The sequence below is a fragment of the Ochotona curzoniae genome, unplaced genomic scaffold (assembly GCF_017591425.1).
Source record: "Ochotona curzoniae isolate NIBS_2020 unplaced genomic scaffold, NIBS_Ocur_1.0 scaffold_1037, whole genome shotgun sequence".
In the NCBI taxonomy this organism is placed as follows: domain Eukaryota; kingdom Metazoa; phylum Chordata; class Mammalia; order Lagomorpha; family Ochotonidae; genus Ochotona; species Ochotona curzoniae.
The window spans coordinates 32,726,477-32,747,553 of record NW_024467083.1 but is presented as its reverse complement, the minus strand read 5'-3'; the positions used below and the strand labels follow the sequence as shown (position 1 = coordinate 32,747,553).

Here is a 21,077-nt window from a genome sequence, read left to right as displayed (position 1 = left end):
TGCCGGAGGACAGTACTGGGCAGAGACGGCTGGGGTTGCAGTGGGCAGAGGGGTGCAGTAGCCCCAATCGCCTCCCGAAGCCCCTATCCCCATCCAGGCAACACGCTCCTCCGCAACCGTACCTGGTCTAGCGACCAGCCGCGCCGGCTCTAATGCGCCCCTGCGCGCCTTTCCCACCCGCGTTCCGCCTCCTCGACGCGGCCCAGCTCGGGGCACGGCCGGCGGTGGCTTAGGCCGGGGGGTGGGAGGGAAAGAGCCTGTCCCGCCGGCTGTGCTCGCGCGCGAGCGAGTGACCACCGTCCCTGCACCTGCACCAACTTCCAAACAGCTCAGCTGTCTCCCATGCGCGCGGAGCCGAGGCGGGGGCCCGGCTGAGTCTGCGGGCGCACGTGGCGCTTGTGAGGGCAGTGTCCCCCGGAACCCACTCGGGGACCCCGGGGGCTGTGGGTGCACCAGGGTCGGCCTTGAAGCCTCGCGGGGCGCGGAGAGTCGCTGTATGCGCACCCGCCAAGCCCCAGCTCGGGGAGGGGTGGTGGTGGCGCGGGGCGGGGAGGCGCCAGGGGCCGAGGGGAGGGGCGCACAGGAGGTGGGCGGCCCGCCGTCCGTCCGCGCGTCCATCGGGGCTCGGCGCCGGGGACACTCGGCCGCCTCCGCTCTGTTCCCACTCTTGTCCCTGACAGTGTGGGCAGGGCCATCGGGGGCTTCCGTGGGCTCGGCCTCTTCCTCCGCGGGAGGAAAAGGCAAGGGGAAGCCCCCCGGCGCCGCCTCCGCCTCTGGAGAGCCACGGTGGCCCCGAGCTGAGCGCCCGCGGCCACTGAGGACGATCCCCGGGCGGGGCGCCCGTGCGTCGTGCCTGTCGCCGTCCGTGTCCGGAGCGACTGGCCGCGCCAGCCCGTGAGGCGCCCCGGGTCGCACAGCGGACCCCACCCTGCCGGGTGTGGACGACAGCCGGCCGGGGACGCGCCGTTGAGCAGCCGTCGTCGCGGGGCCTGGCCGCGGCCTCCAGCGCTCCAGTGCTGGGGAATGCAGTGGCCCCCGACCCCTGGCGCCTCTCCGTGTCCTGGCTGGGCCTCCTCGCTCGCCTGCGCCGCAGCCGCGACGCTCCTGAGCCGCGCCGGCCGGGCACCCCTCATGGCGGCCAAGTGGTTCAAGGAGTTCCCGCTGAACCTGAAGCCCGCGTCGGAGCGGGCCAAGCCGGGGGGCGCGGGCGGTGCTGGAGGAGGTGGTGGTGGTGGTGGTGGCGGTGGCGGCGGTGGTGGCGGCAAACTGCGCAAGAACTCGGAGGCGAGCGGCGCGGGGCCGGCCGCCTCCAAGGGCCGCAAGAACTCGGCGGCCGAGCTGGGGGGCGGCGGCCGGGCCGGGGGCGGCCCCACCAAGGACAGCCGGCTGTCCCGGGACAGTCTGCAGGGTCTCATTCAGGCGGCCGCGGGCAAGGGCCGCAAGAACTCGCGGACCCCAGAGGAGGAGCCCCATCGCAGTGTGGCCAAGAGCACGGGCTGCAGCACCTACATCAATAGGCTCATTAAGGTGGACACCCAGGAGAAGAATGGCAAGAGCAACTACTCCGGCGGCAGCAGCAGCAGCGGCAGCGGCAGCACCAGCAGCTCCTCCTCCGCGTCCTCTTCACCTTGTTCCCTGGGCCCTGAGCTGGACAAGGGCAAGATGGCCAAACAGCAGGATACGGTAAGAATACAGGCCCCGCGGGTGGCAGGGGAGGCCGCGTTTTCCAACATCCTTTCTTTGCTACGTTTCAGGGTCTGCTGCGACCACTAAAAATCATTCGTGTTTTTTTTTTTTTGAAAAGTTTTCAAAGTGGAGAACTTTCCAGAAAGGTAAATCCGTTTAATGTGGCTGGCATTATTTATTTTTTAAAGAAGAGGCACTGATTTACTGCTTTAGTAAATTTGGCTCCTTTGTGGGAGTGATTTACTTTTTAATTATTTGAAAGAGAGAAAGAGAGCTCTTTCATCCATTAGTTCTCTTTCCCCACATGCTGGCAGCGGCTGACCCTGATGTAGCAGGCTCAAGCCAAGAGCCAGCAGCTCCTTTCTTGGTCCCCTGTCTGATTGGCAGTGGGGGAGCTGCCATCTGCTGCTTGCACGTTGGCAGGGAGCTGGATCCCAAGCGGAGTAGCTGGGATTCACACCGGCATCCTATGTTGGTATTCTTAGTTTGCCAAGGGCTCTGAGAAGTTGAATTTTCTCTTGCCTTGGTTTTTAGATGAGCTGCCTTCCTGGAAGGAGCCTGGGGCCTGGAGCATATACCATGTGCACCCACACTGGGCATCTGTATTCATTCACTGTCAAGTATGAACTGCCTGTTACCCTATTGCCAGGCACAGCACAGGGGGCTCGGACCAAAGGCGTGGGTCCCGCAGGCCTGTGCGGCGAAGGTGACCTGGTGGGTGTTTCTGGGATTCTGGGCCAGCTTGTGCCCTCCACTTTAGCCCTTTCTGAGTTTTGCCTGCTGGCACACCTCTGAACTTTTTAGAGAATGACCTGAGATAGCGGAACTAGCTGTGAGCTGCCTGTGGAGAAGGGACCCCACCCTCCATCTCTAGACACGTCCTGTCTCTGTGGTCCAAGTCCGCAGGCCTGAGAGCTGTTGGACCCAGAACTCCCAGAACACTGCTCTGCTCTGAGCTGTTCCTCTCTGAGGCTGATCTCTTCGGGGCTGTGAGAAAGCCTGGGAGGAAGCAAGCAAGTGTCAGCTTCCTTTTGACTCTGGGTGCCTGGCTAGTGCCCCCAGGTAAAAAGACTGACTCACTGTGGTTAATTGCTCACTGATTGGAGCTTTTAAGAGCTCACAGCAAGGGGTATGTGGTAGACCTGTTCATCTTTTTATATTCAGAGCCTGCCAATTGGCACTACCCACCCTGTCACCCACAAGTCCTGTGTTCCAGGGAAAGAACGTAGAAAAGGGCTGGGAGAGAAGGAAAAGAAGTTGGAATGTGTATTGGCAAATCAGTACATCCCCTTCCTCTGCCCACCAAAACTCTGATGTTTGTGCCCAGCCGGGACACCTGATCCAGCACAGAAGCTCTGTGGAACTGGTTGGAGCAGCTGACCTCTCTCTGGGCCTGCCGGAGAGCTCAGGAGGCAGCTGGATACCATTACTGCACTGGAACCTGAGCATCTGTGCCTTGGTTCTTTTCCAGGTCATCATTCTGGAAGACTACGCTGACCCTTACGATGCCAAACGGACCAAGGGCCAACGGGAGGCAGAGAGAGTCGGGGAGAATGATGGCTACATGGAGCCATACGACGCCCAGCAGATGATCACAGGTGGGTAGCCAGGCACTGCAGGACCTGGGGGCCTCGGAGAACGGTAACTGTATTTCCAGCAAGCGGGAAGGAGACACTTTAGCTATTTCTTGCTAATGAGAAACTAGAGCAAGGAGACAGGCACCTAAGATGAAAGTAACTAGGTTAATGTCAGTGTTCCAGTCTGCAGGAGTCCTTGGCATCTTTGGGATTCTAAGCCACATGATGTATGTGCTTTGGCAGATCTGCCCAGAATGTAGGGTGTTGTTTGTTTTTTTCCAGTTGAGATTGTTCGTGTGGTTGGGGGGCTGCTTTGACAAGTCTGGACAACCAATAGACACACAGATCTGCATACGTGTCACCGTCCTCTGTGTAGAAAAAGACTGTCAATGAATTCTGCTACGTGATAGGGGGAAAAAAACGTGAAAGACTAAGGAGGATCTGCTCACGGCCGGGAGCCAAGCCCCCAAAGGCCCACTGGGCTTCTCTGGACCCACACCCCAAGTCTGGATCATTGCAGTTTGAGAACTGAGCAGTCATTTTCAGTGTTGAACTTTTGTTCCCTTGTATTCCTAGAGCTCTTAAGCCCATGTCAGTGATAGCTAATACAGACTAGTCATTTAGATGCGTTTGCCAATTTCTGAGTACATGATCTGTTCACGACACTCCTTTTATCCGTCATGAACCCCTTTGCTGTTGCTCCTACCTAGGCCACAGTGTAGAGACTGTGGCCCGCTGTACGCCCTGCAGCAGGCCAGCAGCAGCAACTCCCTGACGGGCCCAGGCGGCCCCAGAAGCGCATCGCTGCTGCAGGAAAGCCAGGCTGTGTTTCCTGCTTTCCTGCTCACAGAGATAAGCCCTGTGCTCAGGGAGGGGGGCCCCTAGTCAGACTGTGACCCTGATGGGCACTGGACTGTGACCCCTCATGAAATCTGTGAATGAAAGGAAGTGAAAATGAACTTAGTCAGAATTTTAAAAAATATCTGAGGTTGGGAGGGAGTAGGGAAAGGAATACGCAGACTCAAGGGGTGGATAAAGCAACTTCAGCCAAGAGGAAAAAAAAGTGCTGAATTTGATTCATTTTCTCGATCTTTCCGATTTTGTTCTCTTTAACTTAAAATACTTTACACCGTGCCAGCAATTGACTGGGGAGCCACACTGGTAGTAGGGCCCAGTTTGGTAAGACCATTGCCTCTTTGTTCTGGTGTGATTGCTCTAAGTGCTGTAAGAGACAGGGGCCTGCAGGGAAGTCCCTCTTGTGACAGGCAAGAAAGCAAGGTTGCAGTGATTTGCTGCGTGAGCCTGGGCTCTAGAGGGGAGCAGGAGCCGAACCTAGGCACCCCACTGCTGAGGAAATTGGGTGGCACGGGGGTGGGAGAGCTGGCCCTCAGGAAACACTTGAAAGCCGGAGCACCGTCTGCTGGCGAGCCCTCTCCCCACACCCACGCCCCAAGCACCGTCAGACTCAAAGTCCAAATTGTCCAGCATGAAACAAAGGTACTCATAAGAATGGCTAGCATTTCATAGTTCGGCATTTATTTCGTTCCAGTTCTGTCTTAAACCGGGTATGTGAGTAAATTCATTTAGGACTGCAGAACAAACATATTGAAGGGGTGAATAAATTCAGCTCTATTAAAAATCTCAATGACTAACTTCCTAAATTAGTAGTAAGTCTTTGAAAAATTAGGTTCATACAGCATTAGCTTTCCTCATTTCTAACATACAAGGGGACTTGACAGCATCTGCAACAGTGGAATTGGAGGATACGTTTATTTTGATGCAAAAACCTTCCGAAACTGTGAACTTTTTGAACTTGCATCATTGCTCACAAACACCTCCATCAGTGAGGGGATGATGCCTCTTATTGCAGCTGGACGGAAAACAGGAAATGAGTTTATCAGAAGCTGGAAATAAAAGATCTGCTTTTTTTTGGTTAACTTTTTACTGTTTTTATTCAGTGGTGCTCCTTGCGGACCTGGCTGCCTCGTGTGGAAGTCTCTCCTGTTTCTTGAGACATCCTGGGGGTTTCTGCTGACTTGTTTCAGCAGCAGGTGGAGAGGGCGCTGAAGCTTGCAATGGCCACTGTGTAGCCGTCCCCTGCTGCCACGCTGTCCCTTCTGCCATTGCCCTCTCTCGTTCAGGTGGGAATGGCGTGTCCAGCTTTGACAGTGTCGTAGGCATCAAGAATACCGCCATGATGTCATCTTAGAAAATCCCTGGAGCACTTTGTGGAAATGTACTTAGTGTGGACTGGGCTCAGAGCAGACAGGAAACTACAGCCCCGTGACACCTGCTCCTGGGCCACACAGCCTCAGGGGAAGCAGCCTCCGCAAGCAGGAGAGAAGTCACTGAGAATGTATGAATGGCACCCTGAGCTAGAGATAAAGGCACCCTGTGTTCCATGCAGAGAGGAAGAAGGGGAAGTGAGGACTTGAAAACCAGGGAGAAAATCTTCACTCCCCAGATGCCCGGAACAGCCATGTCTGGGCCAGGCTGGAGCCCGGAGCCAGAATCTCCACCCAGGCCTCCCACAGGGTGCAGAGACCCAGTACTTGGGCCATCTTCTGCTGCCTTCCCAGGTACGTTAACAGGAAGATAGATTGGAAGCTAAGCAACTAGGAGTTGAACCAGTGCTTATTCATTTATAAGTGCTTTAATATGAGATGCCAGCTTTACAAATAGCAGCTTAACCCACTGTCCCAAACAAGCCTGTGCTCTAAATTTTTAAAGTCATGAATTTATAAATAAATTCTCACCTAGATCTTTCATAGAAAGATAGGATTGTTAATATAGGCAACATTAGCCTAGACCTCTGTGTTTATTCTACTAAATGAGCAGAAACATTTAACTCAATCATTAACAGAGAAATTCTACCTAATTTAGCATTGAGGTTTAGTTTTAACTTTATCTGGATCTTCAGAAGTTCTTTATCATAGCCATCAGCTTAAGAATTCCTTCTTCAGTTGGCATCATATAGCTAGCTGTAAGTTGAGAACCAAACTTGCCAAATCGTCTCCCTAAATCCTACAACACCATCAGGTGGTGGGTATTGTCGTGTTGTTTTGCTTCTTTACAGAGAGAAGGGAGAGAGAGCTCTCGCATCCACTGGTTCACTGTCCAGGTGGCCACAACGGCCAGCACTAGACCAGCCAGGAGCCAGGAGCTTCGTTCAGGTCTCCCCGATGCATGCGGGGGCCAAACGTTTGAGCCATTCTCTGTTGCCTTCCCTGGGCCATCCGCAGGGAGCTAGATCAGAAGTGAAGCAGCTGGCAAATGCATCCCTTGCCCAGATGGAATGCCAGCATCACAGGCAGGCGCTTTCCCCACTAATCCACAATGCTGGCTAAAGGAGGTATTTTTTTTTTAAAGATTTATTTTATTTTTTTATTGGAAAGGTGGATATACATAGAGGAGAGACAGAGAGGAAGATCTTCCGTCCGATGATTCACTCCCAAAGTGAGCGCAACAGCCGATGCTATGCTGAAGCCAGGAACCTCTTCCGGGTCTCCCACACGGGTACAGGGTCCCAAAGCTTTGGGCCGTCCTCGACTGCCTTCCCAGGCCACAGGCAGGGAGCTGGATGGGAAGTGGGGCTGCCGGAATTAGAACCGGCGCCCATATGGGATCCCGGGCGTGCAAGGCGAGGACCTTAACCACTGTGCCACCACGCCGGGTCCGAGGTATTTTTTTAATTAACATTTTTGTATCCATTCATTTATAAGGCAGAATTAGAGAGGGAGGGAGAGACTTAAGGAGAGAGGTTGGTTTACTCCCCAGTTGGCCACAATGGTCAGGGCTCGGCCTTTCTGATGCCAGGAGCTAGGAGCTCGTCCCAGGTCTCCCAAGTGAGTCAGGGACAAAAGCACCTGGGCTGTGTCTCCTGGTTTCTCAGGTGTGTTAAACAGGGAGCCGGATTGGGAATGGAGCAGCTGGGGACTCGAACCTGTTCCCATATGGGATGCTGGCACTGCAGCTGTCAGCTTTATCCACAATGCCACAAGGCCAGCTCCAATTTAGGTTTTTTTTTTTTTTTTCTTTCCCAATAAGTTGAAGAAGTTGTAGGATTCAGAAAGCGTGAATAAGCTGCGCCACACAGCCGCTCATCAGCCTTTGGTTTTAGCTGCTGTCTCCAGTTGAAGATGATTTTTAAAACTTCATTTTTGCCTCCAGGTGGTTTTGTTGGTTTGTTTAGACTGGAGTGGAGAACGCTTTTTGCTGCCAAGAGCCATGTGGATATTTATAATGTCATTGCTGGGCCATACAAAATGATCAACTTAAAATGAGCCTGCTGTAGAGTGACTGAATGTTCAAGTCCTGCCTGTAGTTGCCTTGGCAGGGCCCTCTGCAGCCCACAGGCCAGCCAGGCCAGCCTGATTCCCACAGTCAGGTCGCAGAACCTCGCTGTTCAAGTCTCCATGAAAACAGGGATATGGGGAAAAGTACAAATAGAAAACTGATTGATTTAGCTCCACTTGGCTTAATTAAACTTCATGGTCTCTGAGTTATCCTTGTTTCTGTTTAGGTATTTCAATTTATCTTTTAAGAAAATTGCTAAACTTGAAATTTAAAAAAACTCATGCTATGATAAAAGATGTGAGTTACAAAGCTGCTAACAGCTCTGTTTCCGGTTCCAGGAGGAAATGGCAACCCTACGAGGCTCTGAAGTTAATGTTTTAGACCCTTGAAAGAGATTAGAAGGCATATGATTTAGGAGTGGTGATTCGCCTGAACTCTCCAGCTTAAAGTGGGCTGTGTGCTCTGGAGTCTGGGCTCATTTTATTTGCACATGCAAATGTCCATCCCGCCCTATGCGGCCTCGGTGTAGCCTCAGAGCACACCTATCCTTTAGACACTGCAGGGAGAATCCCGTTTGAAAAGACAGGCCTGGACAGTGGGGAGCAGCCTGCGTTGCCCACCGCGGTCATCTAGCAAAAGGAAGCCTCCGCGTGCAGCTGGGCTTCCCATGGGAGCGGCAGCAAGATGGCGATGCGCAAGAGGCGGATCGAAGGTTCCACACCTCGCGGGCGCTCCGCTTTGGCCCCCACTGCAAACCAGTGTTTATCTGCTGCCGCCCTGTCCGCCGCGCTCTGGGCTGCCGTGGTCAATGGCCTCTATCGGCAGCCAGGGTGTAGCTTCCTCTTGCCATTTCCTCCTTCTCAGGCTCGTTTCCTCTTGGAGCCAGCTCTGCACGTCAGGGGCCATTCTGCCTGCAGGAAGGGTCGGCTCGCAGCCCCGCGATTGTTTCTATGGCGCCCCAGGTTAGGGGCAGCCAGGTGTTGGAATGGACTGGAGGGTCACTCCCTTGAAGGGGTGGGGGACCCAGATTCAGCCTTCATGGGGTTTTTGTTGTTTTTTAGCCCTGTCTGGACCCCGAGTTAAACACTGACTCAGCCAAAGTCCCCACCCCTCTCTGGAGAGCCCCCCCCCCCCCGTGACCCGAGGAGACCTGTTGGGCTGGTGTCTGATGGGGACCATGGGGAGTGGAACATGGGTGGGGCCAACTCAGCCTAAATCCCCAACCCTCTCTAGAGAGGACCTCCCACTGAACCCTCTCCTAGATGCTGTAATTAGATTAAGTCTCCATCTTAATCTCAATTGGCGTAATTGGGCATCAAGTTCCCCCTGCAAACGTGACCCCTGGGTGGATATCCAAACCATTATGCAACTCATAACAGGAAGAACGACAGGATTTTAAGGTGCACGGAAAATGGGAATAAACAATATTTGGGTGTAGAAAATATTTGAAAATTCTTATTATACATATATTACATCGACTTTTTGACCCTTGTGCATTTTAAACTTTGGGGGGGGGGTATTGAAATAAACTCAATTCAATTTTCCATGAATTTTTTTAGAAAGATTTATGCTATTTATTTGAAAAAGGGAGGGAGAGAGATTTTTTCCATTCACTGGTTCACTCTCCAAACCAGGGCTGACTCAGGCTGAGACCAGGAGCCAGGAACTTCTTTCAGGTCCCCCACATGCGTGCAGGGGGCTAAGTGGTTGAGCCGTCCTCCACTGCTGTCTCAGGAGCATTCATAGTGACCTGGCTTGGAAGTGGAACAGCTGGAACTTGAACAAGCATCCTGGTGGGCTGCCGGCAAGGTAGGCAGTGGCTTAACATGTTGAGCCACAGGGCCGGGCCCTCCAAGCACTTTTTCAAGTAGTATCCTTTAAGGACCCCATTCCACAAGGAAATCTCGAGGAAGGAAGAACTCAAGATTCTAATCTCTGTCTGTCATTATAATACAGTCTCATTTGAATTTCCTTGGGAGCTGGCTTCCTGCCATCTGACGGTTGGAATCAACTCCTTGAACTTGGGGTGTCACTGGGGCAGGGTTGAACTGGGGACCCCAGCCCGTGCAGACATTCTCGGTGAGGGTAAACAAGTTTCCATCAGAAACCCAAGAACTCGAAATTCATCCTTGGAATGCCTTTGTGTTTTCTACTTCCTTTCTCTTAGTTCTGAAGGAAAGTTCTTTTTTAGGAATGCCAGCCTTATCTTAATTGAACCAAGAACAGAGTATGTTTTTGTTTCTTGCTTTCCCGTTGCTCTGTCTAGAAAAGGCAAAGAGGGAGGGGGAGGCCTAAGAACTGGAGAGGGACTCCTGACCTCAGGCGACCCCCACCCCTGCGCCCCGGCACCTGACCTGGCCTGGGCACTCACTGGAGTTGGTGATACCAGGCTTTGAGATGCAGTTGGACCCCCCTTTATTGAGAAACAGGGGATTCATTTAATTTTGCTGGAAAGCCAGATTTACTGAGAAGAGAGACAAATCTTCAGCCTGCTAGTTCACTCCCCAAATGGCCACAATAGCCAGAACTGAGCCAGTCTGAAGCCAGGAGCCTCTTCTGGGTTTCCTACGTGGGTGCAGGGTCCCAAGGCTTTGGGCCGTCCTCCACTGCTTTCCCAGGCCACAAGCAGGGAGCTGGATGGGAAGTGGAGTGGCCGGCACATGCACAAGTGCCTAAATGGAACACTAGCACTTGCAAGGTGAGGATTTAGCCACAGGTGGACCCTTGGCCTCGGATTGGGCCTAGCTCTGACAGGCCAGCCTTCAGAAAGCAGGGAGGTGTACAGGGCAAGCTGTGAGCTGTGTAGGAGGTTCCTGGGCGCAGCTGCTTCTGGGGCTGTTAGAGCCACCCCTGAGGCCGCTCCCCAGATCAGGGAAATGGGAACTCACAGTGGTGGGGCCCGACCGGAGCTTGCGCTGCAGCTCCTGTATGAGCCCTTGAGCGTGGACCAGGAAAGAGCTGGGCCCCACGCAGCACAACTGCAACCTTGCCCCAAGGACAGATTTTTGAATCTAGTGTCTTCCTCTCATGTGTTGTGTTCCTTGGCATCAAATAGATGGTTCTTCCCGTTAAAGTTCACTGTCTGTTTCTAAGCGACAGCAAAGTCTTGCATCGTGTCTTCCCACGGTGCCTCTGTCCTCAGATCCCGTTGCTAAGCACCTGTGTATTCCTCAGCCCTCGAGGCCACCCGCAGTTAGACCAGGAGCTATGAGCCTCTCTGGTCTCAGGTTGGCCCCCCTCTCCCCTGTGGCTGCTATCATTCCCACAGCAGACCACCCCTCCACATGTGAGTCATCCCACGTGTGGCAAGCACCTCCTGACCCACAGTGTCCCCTGCCACTGAAAGTTCTAGAACTTCTTGCCCTCCCCCACTCCTCCCATCCATCCATCCATCCATCCATCCATCCATCCATCCATCACTCCCCGTGGCAGCCACTCCTTCACACAGCTGTGCTTACAGCTGTTTCCTGCCCTGGTAGCCTGCACCAGTTCAGCAATACACAGCATCAGTCAGTCCATGCTGTGGGAGAAGGGCAGAGGGGTTGGCACAGCTAAGCCCCCCGCCCAGTCCACCCTGTGGGGGCATTGGAGGAGATGGTGGGCAGGAAAGGATGGGTTAGAGTTCAGAGGATTTGTAGGTTTCTAGGACACTGGTGGGCATGAAGCGCTTCTGTTCTGTGTGATTAGAGCCAAGAGTTCGATGCCCACAGGCAAAGGCAGGATGGCATTGAAACAGTGAGAAGTGGAGACAGACAGCCTATGCCTTCCTCAGCAGGTGGCAGTGTGGAAATAGACACTGCAGAGTGTGGGAGAGGGAAGTGGTGAGATGAGCTGCTGGCACGTGGGTCCAGCTGGATGGAGGCCAGGTGCAAGGCAAGCGGGAGGCTTCCTGCCAGGCATTGAGAAGCGGCACCCTGTGACGCTGGGCTGGCCTCTGCCACCAGCTCTGGCAGTCCAAACTCCAGCCTCAGCTCCTGTCCCACCCAGCAAGCTTGATCCTGGTCAGGCCCCACACACCACTCCTGCCGTGCTGCTGTACTTAGCTGGCTGGTTGCTTGGTTTATATCAGTTTTGTTGTTGTTGTTGTTGTCTCCCCCCAGCCCATGGTTCTTTGCTGGTTTGTGCCCACTGGTTTACTCCTTAAATGCCTACAACATTCCTAGGCCAGTCCAGGAGCCCGAAACTCAATCCAGGTCTCCCTCATGGGTGGGCAGTGACACAGCTTTCTTAAACTAACTCTTGCTGCCTCCCTGGGGGCATTGCAGCAGAATGCTGGATCAGGAGCAGGACTGGCATTCTGACACAGAATGAGGGCGGCTTTTCTGCCAAGCCACGCGTGCACTGGGGTTGGAGGTATCTTCCAGTGAGATATGAATGTAACTGTTTTTAAACTTGATTATGGAGTTAGCGCAGTGGCATAGCAAGCTAATCCTCTACCTGTAGCGCTGGCATCCCATATGGGTGCCAGTTCGTGTCCCAGCCACTCTGCTTTTGACCCGGCTCTCTGCTTATGGCTTGGGAAAGCAATGGAGGGAGGCCTAAAGCCTTGGATTCTGCACTCATATAGGAGACCCAGAAGCCACTCCTGGCTTTGGATCTGCCACTGCAGCCATTTAGGGAGTGTATGGAAGATCTCTGTCTCCTTTCTGCATAAAATCTCCCTTTCAAATAAACAATTCTTGGGGAAAAAAAGAAGACTGTTGATTACAAGTATTCACTGCCTGCAGAATAAGCTAAGCATTTCTTCCTTGCCTGGCTCACCTGCTGCGGTTTCTCCCACGGCCTCTCCGGGGCATGCTGTGCTGCAGGCTGTTGTGCCCCACCCCCTTGTGGGAGCAGGCCCTCTCTGCCCTCTGGTTGGCAATGGCCTTGTGTGTTGGAGTCAGATGGTCCTCCGTCTCTCTTCTACTTGGAGCTGTCCAGGTGCTGTAACTGAGGTGGTGGAGCCCCGCTTCCTGCTTTTGGGGCCAGGCTTCCCACACATCGACGGGCAACAAGCGTCAGTGTCTGTGGCGTGTCATGGAGAGCTGGCGAAAGTGGCAGCACCGTGCAGCAGCGCGTGGCACAGGCCACCCCACCAGTCAGCGCTGGCTGCTGCGTTACAGCTGTTTGCCCTCACACCTCTGCTGCTTTTCCCCATGAAACCTGCTGTAAGTGCTGCTTGTGCAAGGGCCTGGCTGCCCCAGTGCTGGGAAACAGCCCAGAAGTGAAGAACTGTGCCATCTGGGCTGGAGGGGAGGTGCTACTCTATGTTTTAGGCACCCTGTTGATTTTTTTTAACTTTTTTAAAAATTTAAAAATGTTTTTAAACTTTTGCTAAGATTTCCAAACTGCATGGGTGCCCGGGCACCCCGGGGCAGGAGCTCTCTGCACCTGTGTGGTTCCTCCTTATCTCCTTCCTCCCCGTCCTCCTCCTCCATGATCCCATGCCTGGCCCAGCGACCCGAGGGAGGAAGGCCCTTTGCTGCGCAGCCCAGCTGGCCCACCTGGGCGCCCCCCGCCCCCCCGGCCTGAGGTGCCTTTCTTCCCCACTCAGCGTGTCATGGGAGGGCTGTGTCATTTCAGAAATCCGGCGCCGCGGCTCCAAGGACCCCCTGGTGAAGGCCCTTCAGCTGCTGGACGGCCCCTGCGAGCCCGCGGAGGGCAACGGCGCCAAGGCGGAGGCGGCCAAGAGACGGAGCTCCAAGGAGCTGCTGGGCAAGGCGCCGCAGCTCTACGACACGCCCTACGAGCCTGCCGACGGCAAGGCGCGGCCCCCCGACAGCCGGCTGCCCGAGAACGACGAGCGGCCGGCGGCGGAGTACGAGCAGCCCTGGGAATGGAAGAGAGAGCAGATCGTGCGGGCGCTGTCAGGTGAGGGCAGGACGTCGGGCTCCCCGAGGAGGCAGAGGACCAGGTGGGGCGCGTCTGGCCTAAGTTATCGACACTGACCTTGGAGTGGGTGGTATTCAGCTTTGTGCAAATGCATACTTTGTTGGGTAATGCCACCCACGTGAGAGACCTGTGTGGAGTTAAATGTCTGGCTTCCCACTTTCTCAGGTCGTTTTTTTTTTCGGGGGCGGTGCGTCTGGGGTAGCAAACCAGCAGATGGGAGCTCTGTCTGTTGATCTCAAGTAAACATTAGTTTTGTTTTGTTTTGTTCTTTAAAGCTTGGGGGGCCAGGCATTTAAAATGAAAAGGAGAGGACTCTAGCACAGCAGATGCCGTGCTCTACCCCAGAGAAAGGAGCCTGGTTTGCATTCTGCCGCCAGCAGGTGCCAGGCTGGGACATTCGGACTCCAGCCACCCATGCTGGAGTTAGTTAGAGACTCCCAGCCTGATTCAGCCCTGCCCGCGGTGAGCACACGGGGAGTGACCAGCGAATGGGCACCCTTGCTAGCTCTGTGTCAGCCTCCCGAGTGAGCAAGCAGTTTTATTGGCACCGATTGTACCCATCGTGGAAGCGTAGTGTGATGTCTCAATCCACTGTGGTTGTCCTTGGCCACCGCGTGGTCTCACTCTGGCATGGAAAACAAAGACCTGAGGACCAAGTCCATGGTGGGATGAGGGTTGCTGGGGCTGGAGAGGGTGGGGAGAGGCAGGTGCATGGATGCGAAGTTACAGTTAGGTTCTGGTAACACCTGGTACCTACAGGTGACAGTGATTGATTTTTCTTTTCTTTTTTTCTTTCTTCTTTCTTTTTTTTTTTTTTGAGAGAAGGAGAGACAGGAACGATTTTGCAGCCTCTGGTTCACTCCCCAGGTGGCCCAAATGGCCAGAGCTGAACTGATTCAAAGCCAGGAGCCAGAAGTCTCCTCCGACTCTCCCATGCGGGTTCCAAGGCTTTTAGGCCATGCTCCACTGCTTTCCCAGGCCATAAGCAAGGAGCTGGATGGGCAGTGGAGCACTTGGGACACGAACTGGCACCGATATGGGATCCCAGTGCATGCAAGGCAAGGGTTTAACTACTAGGCAATCCTTTCAAATGAACCAGGGAAGGAATTTTGACTGCTTTCCAAATGTGCTTTCTTTATGTTCCCCATTGGGTGTCTTTCTCCCCGCCCAAGCATGTTGACATGGGGGCGAAGAGCTTAGCTCTAAGGAGCAGGCCTAGCTTGTTGTGCTTCTCTCTGATCCTTTGCCGAATGCAGCTGTGCCAAAGCTGCCTCTGATGCCTGTTAAATGATCCGAGCTGGTCACTCGTCTTCCACCAGAGAAGCTGCTGGCTTGGCAGCAGCTTTGCTTTTATATCGATTTTTTTCCCCCCAAAGATTTATTTTTTTAATCTAAAAGGCAGAGGGACAGGGAGAGACCAAGAGCCTTCTTCCATTGCTTCACTACATACACTAATGCTGAGTGTGGGATGTGACACCACCCTGGATGCCACCCGGCTGCCTGGGGGGCGCTTTCTCTCAGCTTGGCTCTGTCCCATGTGCTTCATCCCATGAAAACCCCTGTCTATGAAATGGCAGTGCTGGAGAGAGTGGGCTACAATGGGAAAGCCAGATGAAGTTGGGATTTCTGCCTGGTTTTCAAAATCCTCCTTTAAAAAATCAATTCTAGGAAGCAGTGCTGTGGTGTAGAAGCTTAAGCTGCTGCCTGCAATGCCAGCATCCCATAAGGGTTCCAGGATGACTCCTGGCTGATTCATTTCCCGTACTAGTCCCTGCTAAGGTGCCGGAGAAAGCAGTGGAAGATGACCCAAGTGCTTGGGCCCCTGCCCCCACTGTGGGAGACCCAGAGAAGCTCCTGGCTCCGTCCTGGTCTTGCTCCATCCCTTAGGGCTGTTTTGGGGGGGATAAACCAGAGGCTGGAAGATCTCTTCTCTCTTTAACTGTGCCTTTCAAAAAGTTCACAGAAAATGAAAGAGAGAGAGATCTTCCATCTGTTAAGTCACTCCCCAAGCAGACATAATGGCTGGAGCTGTGCTGATCCAAAGCCAGGAGCCTCCTCTGGATCTCCCATGTGGGTGCAGGTTCCCAAGGCTTTGGGCCATCCTTGACTGCTTTCTCAGGCCACAGGCAGGGAGCTGGATAGAAAGCAGGGATGCTGGGATTAGAACCGGCGCCCATATGGGATCCTGGCGCGTGCAAGGAGAGGACTTTAGCTGCTAGGCTACTGAGCTGAGCCCGAGATCCTAGTGATTTCATTGCTCCAAGATTGAGGAAATCCTTCCAAGGTCCATTGGCTGACATAGTCCACACTAGGGTGTACACTAACCCAGGACACTGGCTATCAAAGCTTAGCTTGGAGAGCTATTAATTTATTCTACTTCCATTGAAAGGTGGATTTTACAGTGAGAGAGAGAGAGATCTTTCATCTGCTGGTTTGCTTCCCAAATGGTTGCAGCAGCCGGTGCTGAGCTGATGTGCAGCCAGGAGCCAGGAGCCTCCTCCAGGTCTCCCATCTGGATAAAGGGACCCAAAGACCTGGGCCATCCTCTGCCACTTTTCCCCGGCCAGAAACAGGAAGCTGGATTAAAAGTAGAGAAGCTGAGATGTGAACTAGTGCCCAAAAGGGATGCCGGCACTAAAAGCAGAAGGTTAGCCTGTTATGCCTCCACATTGGCCCTGCAAAAGTTTATTTTAAAGACAGTTCTTCAAGTCTGAATTTTTAAAATACATTAAAGTTGGTGAGTAGATTGTGAATAAATAGTCAAGACATTTATTTTGCTTTTGACTTAAAATTTGAGGAATACCTCTTCCCTCCAGTGGTAAAAATCGGGCTTGCAATTAAAAATGCAGCTGATGCCATGGGCTAACAATTTGTTTTGGATGTGGTGTGGATTTCAACAAGCGCCCTGGGTACCTGTGTTGGCCCTGTTGGCGCTGGTAGTGTCATTTCCTCCTCCTTTCTGGCCAGCCTGGCTGTCTTCCCCGCTTTAAGGTATTGCTTCTTGGTATCTGTTGCTTTCTCTCCCCCACCCCCCCATTTTTTCAAGATTTATTTATTTTTATTGGAAAGGCAGATTTATTGAGAGGAGGAGTGAGAGATCATCCATCCACTGGTTCACTCCCCACATGGCTGAAACAGCCAGACCTGAGCTGATCCAAAGCCAGGAGCCAGGAGCTTCTTCTGAGTCTCCCACGCAGGTGCAGGGTCCCAAGGCTTGGGGCCGTCCTCAGCTGCTTTCCCAGGCCACAGTAGGGAGCTGGAAGGGAAGTGGAGCAGGTGGGATACGAACCAGCACCCATATGGGACACTGGCACTTGCAGGCAGAGGATCAGCCAATGAACCATTACACCGACCTGCTCTGTTTTGCGAGGCTGTTCCTGCTTGTTATTTGGTAGGAAAGGCTGCACATTCAGGTTCCTGGCCCTCTCGCTTGTGCCTGGGTTTAGGCTTGTGCCCTGGGCATCGCGCGCTGGGTCTCAGTCAGAGGGATCCTCCCGTGTTCTAAAATGGAAGTGGCTGCCTGCGGCATCGCCTCCAGCAGGCAGGTGCTGTAGTGTGGGAAGAAGGCTGCTGCCTGTTCCCGTGTGCTGGCCCTGAGGGTAAGTGGTGTGGTCTTTGCAGTCCAGTTTGAAGGAGCTGAGCGGCCACCTGGCAAGGAGGAACCAGCGAGGCAGCACCACCGGCAGAAGAGCTGGACCCAGAAAATCCTGAAGCCAGCCCTGTCTGACCATGGCGAGGGGGAGAAGGTGGACCCGGGCCTGCCCCTGGAGAGGCAGCCGTGAGTGCCCTACGAACTACGCCCCCCACTGCCCTACAGTACACAGCAGGATTTACAGAGAGGAGATACAGGAATAAGATCTTCCATCCACTGGTTCATCCCCCATGTTGCTGTAATGCCTGGAGCTGAGCTGATCTGAAGCCAGGAGCTTCTTCCTAGTCTCCCACACAGGTGCAGGGTCCCATGGCTTTGAACGATCCTCCACTGCTTTCCCAGGCCACAGGCTGGGAGCTGGATGGGAAGTGGAGCAGCCAGGACATGAACTGGCACTGATATGGGATCGTGGTGGTTCCAAGGCAGGGATTTAGCCACTAAGTTATCGCGCTGGTCCCAAAGTCATGTTTTCAATTCCGTCCTCCTGTACAGAGGGAAACTGGCCCATAGGCTCACTCTTGTTGGACCACAAGGAACATCCCCTCCACACACACCTGCAGACACACCAAGATCTGCATGTTGTCTGTCCCAGGCGGAAACAGGATCTGGTTAGGGCTGTGGCTGAGTCTGCAGCAAGTGGTGCTTTGCGGGATGGTGCCTGCTGTGTGTTTGGGTGCTGACACCCATGGCACCTCCCCTACCCCCTTTGGCAGGTGGTACCACGGCGCCATCTCCCGGGCCGAGGCCGAGAGCCGGCTCCAGCCCTGCAAGGAGGCCGGCTACCTGGTTCGAAACAGCGAGTCAGGGAACAGCAGGTACTCCATTGCACTCAAGTGAGTATCTGAGCCGGGGTCTCCCTGTCCTTGGGGCAGGCAGAGGGTGGGTGCCCTGTCCCCGGGAGATGCTCAGTTCCCAGGAGAGACCGTGAAGCGCTCCAATGACGGTGCAGGAAGGGTTAGATGGACATCCTGCTTCTGCTGCTATGGGGGGGGATGGGCGCCCTGCATGGTGGCCAAGGGACATGGCTCCATTTCCACCTCACTCTGCTGGTCTGCAGAGGCCCCTCTCGGTGGAGACCAACAGTGTAATTCCTACAGGACAAGTCCCTGTGCTTGTGGTTCCTCACCCCGGGGTGGGTTTCACTACCTCAGATGCCACCTGCCACTCAGACACCAGTGGTCTTCCCAGTGAAGAAGGAAGTCCCCGCCTACCTCCTCCGCCCTCCCGGCCTGGCGCTGCGCAGACAGCCACAGCCCAGCCGAGCGCGTGGCTCATGGAAATTCCCGCTGCTCCGGTAGCTCGGTGCCACTGTATGGGAGGATCATTGTCAAGAGCTCCAACAGCGTTTCCTTCCTCAGGAAGCTGGGCCCCTGCCGCTCAAACAATCAGGCTGCAGGGGAGGGCGGAGGGGGTCGGCAGCGCAGCTCCCTGCGCGGGAGCAGTGAGCAGCCTGGACTGGTGCAGCTGTGCCCGCTGGGGAATCACTCCTGTGTACCCCCTGATGCTGGGACCGGGGTTCACAGCCCGGAGCCCTTGGTGCCAGCTAGTGGCAGCGGCAGCACACCCCACCAGGCAGGGTCTCTGCAGTGAGGACATGGAGGCTTGTCATTGTCACTACCCCTGCTAGGGGCTGCATCCCCATGTTCATTTTTTTTGGAAAGAAGTGAAAAGAGCCCTCCCGTGTGTCTTGTAGCCTGAGTGACGAGGGTGGGTACGCGGAAACCTTGCTCAGATAGCCCCATGCTGGGGTGTGAGCGGCTGGCTTTACAGCTGGGAATGCTGCAAGGGGGCCGGCACTCGCCCCTCAGCTCAGTCCCTGAAGGCGGGTGAGCAGTTAGCACAAGCCTCTTCAAGGTGGGCTGCGCGTTCAGGCCGCGTGGTTGGGGTGCTCCACCGCTGCTGGGAGGGCCGTGCACTGGTTCCTCCCGTCCATCCTGGAAGGGGATGACACAGTCCTCACCCCCACCCCCTCCATGCTCACGCCCTGGACCGCCTGCGATTCCAGCTAGCATCATGCCGGCGGGAAGAGCCCCTCACCCACTCACTCGGTTCCCCTCTTTATCGTCTGTTCTGTTTCAGGACCAGCCAGGGATGTGTCCACATCATCGTGGCCCAGACCAAAGACAACAAGTACACGCTGGACCAGACCAGCGCTGTGTTTGGCAGCATCCCGGAAGTGGTGCACTACTACTCCACCGAGAAGCTGCCCTTCAAAGGCGCCGAGCATATGACCTTGCTCCATCCCGTGCACAACAAGCTGCACTAAGACTGGTCCTAGTCACCCTAACGCCCCCGCAACTCCCCGGGCCCGGGGCATCCCCCCACCCCGACCCCAGCCAGCTCCTCTGGGATAGTAGCAGGTAGCAATGGCCTGGCCCAGGCAGCGCGCCCTCCGTGGCCCTGCTGTCTGCTCTGTCCCTCTCCTTACCTCTCCACAGCGCCCTTGCTGGCTCCTGCAGCGTGGGGCAGGCTGATCTGTGTGCCCTGGGCCCCACTCCCACCCCGGGGGAGGGATGTCGAAGATCCAGGAGCCCTCCAGAAACACACTGTTTGCCACCTGGGACATTGCTGTCCTTGTAAAGCCACAGAAGAGCTAAGTGGCAGTGTGGCGCATGGCTCGTTGCCAGAGGATGGCGGCAGTCACGTCTGGGGGAGCCGGAGGTCCTTTTTGACGAGGTGCCCCAGCTCAGCGCTGTTGTTCAGGAGATGCTTATCTCTGGGGTCGGACACTAGGACTGCTCATGGCTCGGCTTTCTGAGACAGCAGGTGTCCTCGGCCCCACGGACAGTCTCATCGGCTTTTCAGCTAGTCCGTGGCCAGAGCTTCTACAGAATGAGGAAGATGCCCCAGACTTACGAGTCACCGATGGGATGTAAAGCAGCCGGAGCGTATAATAATAACGACGAATGAGAGAATTATACTGCTCCTCCAAAATGGCATTTCTGGTTTCCCAGACGCTGCTGATTGACGAAGCTCTGCTGTCTTTGGTTTTGTCTTTGTGTATTTGAGTTGCTACGGCACCATTCAGGACTTCTCTGCATTTGGCTTTGTATTTTGAGTACATGTAGAAGCAAAAGGCAATCCCTGGGACCCGACTGTGGGGTGTGGGTCTCCATACTGCCCGAGATCCCACGTCGGATCCCCAACACCTGCCAGGTAGAGTGCGGGTGGAGCATTGCCAGTTAGAGAAGGTGAGAGGAAGGCCCCGGGGTGGACGCAGTGGCCAGCGATGCTGTGACACACAGGGAGGACGCAGTGGCACTGTGACAACCAGTGGAGGACACGGCAGCCAGTGGCACTGTGACACACTGAGAAGACACAGTGGCCAGAGGATGCCTCTGTCTTCCGTGGTTTGGGGTCAGCTGCCATGCGGGTCCAGGTGCCCGCGTGCTGTCCTCTGCGAGCCTTGGACTCCTGTAAACTTCTTTTACACATGCGTAAAGACATGGACCGAGTAAATTGAGGAAACACGTATCCTGCTAGTTAGCATCGTTTGACTATTAGGATTCTAGAAGTTCGTAAATTGTTGGCATCTTGATTTTTCAACAGTTTGAACACAAACTCACTGGTTTTATTAATAAAGAACATCCCGCGTTTTGCATACGGATAGAATGTAATGAGCATCGGTTCCTATGCCACATCGTCCACGCCAGGTGTTCTGTGCAAAGGCTCAGCATCTGCTCAGCTTGGATTTATCGTCTTCTGTGTGTGAGACCTTCCTTGTGTCAAGCTAACCTGTGCCTCACCTTTCCCAAACAAGCCTTATTTCTTGCTTACCCTTATTCCTTTAAGGAGACACACAGTTGTCCTCATCTCAATAAATGCTACCAGTGTGTAAAGTTTGTCCCTGTGCACTCCCTGGCTGTTGGCCCGCGCCTAGTGACACGGGACAGCCGTGTGACAAGCTCACGGAGTGCAGACACACCTGTTAGAGCTGCTGACCCGTGCCCAGGCTGAGGCATCCTCCAAACTGCTCTGCGTCGGACGGAATG

The 21,077-nt window shown here is 54.5% G+C and overlaps 1 protein-coding gene across 1 annotated transcript; it reads left to right on the top strand.

Annotated features, from left to right (window-relative positions):
* Positions 1 to 1,023: 1,023 nt before the first annotated feature.
* On the top strand, positions 1,024 to 19,351 carry SHE (Src homology 2 domain containing E). Its single transcript, XM_040998844.1, has 6 exons — positions 1,024 to 1,683; positions 3,158 to 3,284; positions 13,125 to 13,412; positions 17,055 to 17,211; positions 17,799 to 17,918; positions 19,165 to 19,351. The coding sequence occupies exons 1-6, from the start codon at positions 1,024 to 1,026 to the stop codon at positions 19,349 to 19,351; spliced, it is 1,539 nt and encodes a 512-aa protein (XP_040854778.1).
* Positions 19,352 to 21,077: the final 1,726 nt, after the last annotated feature.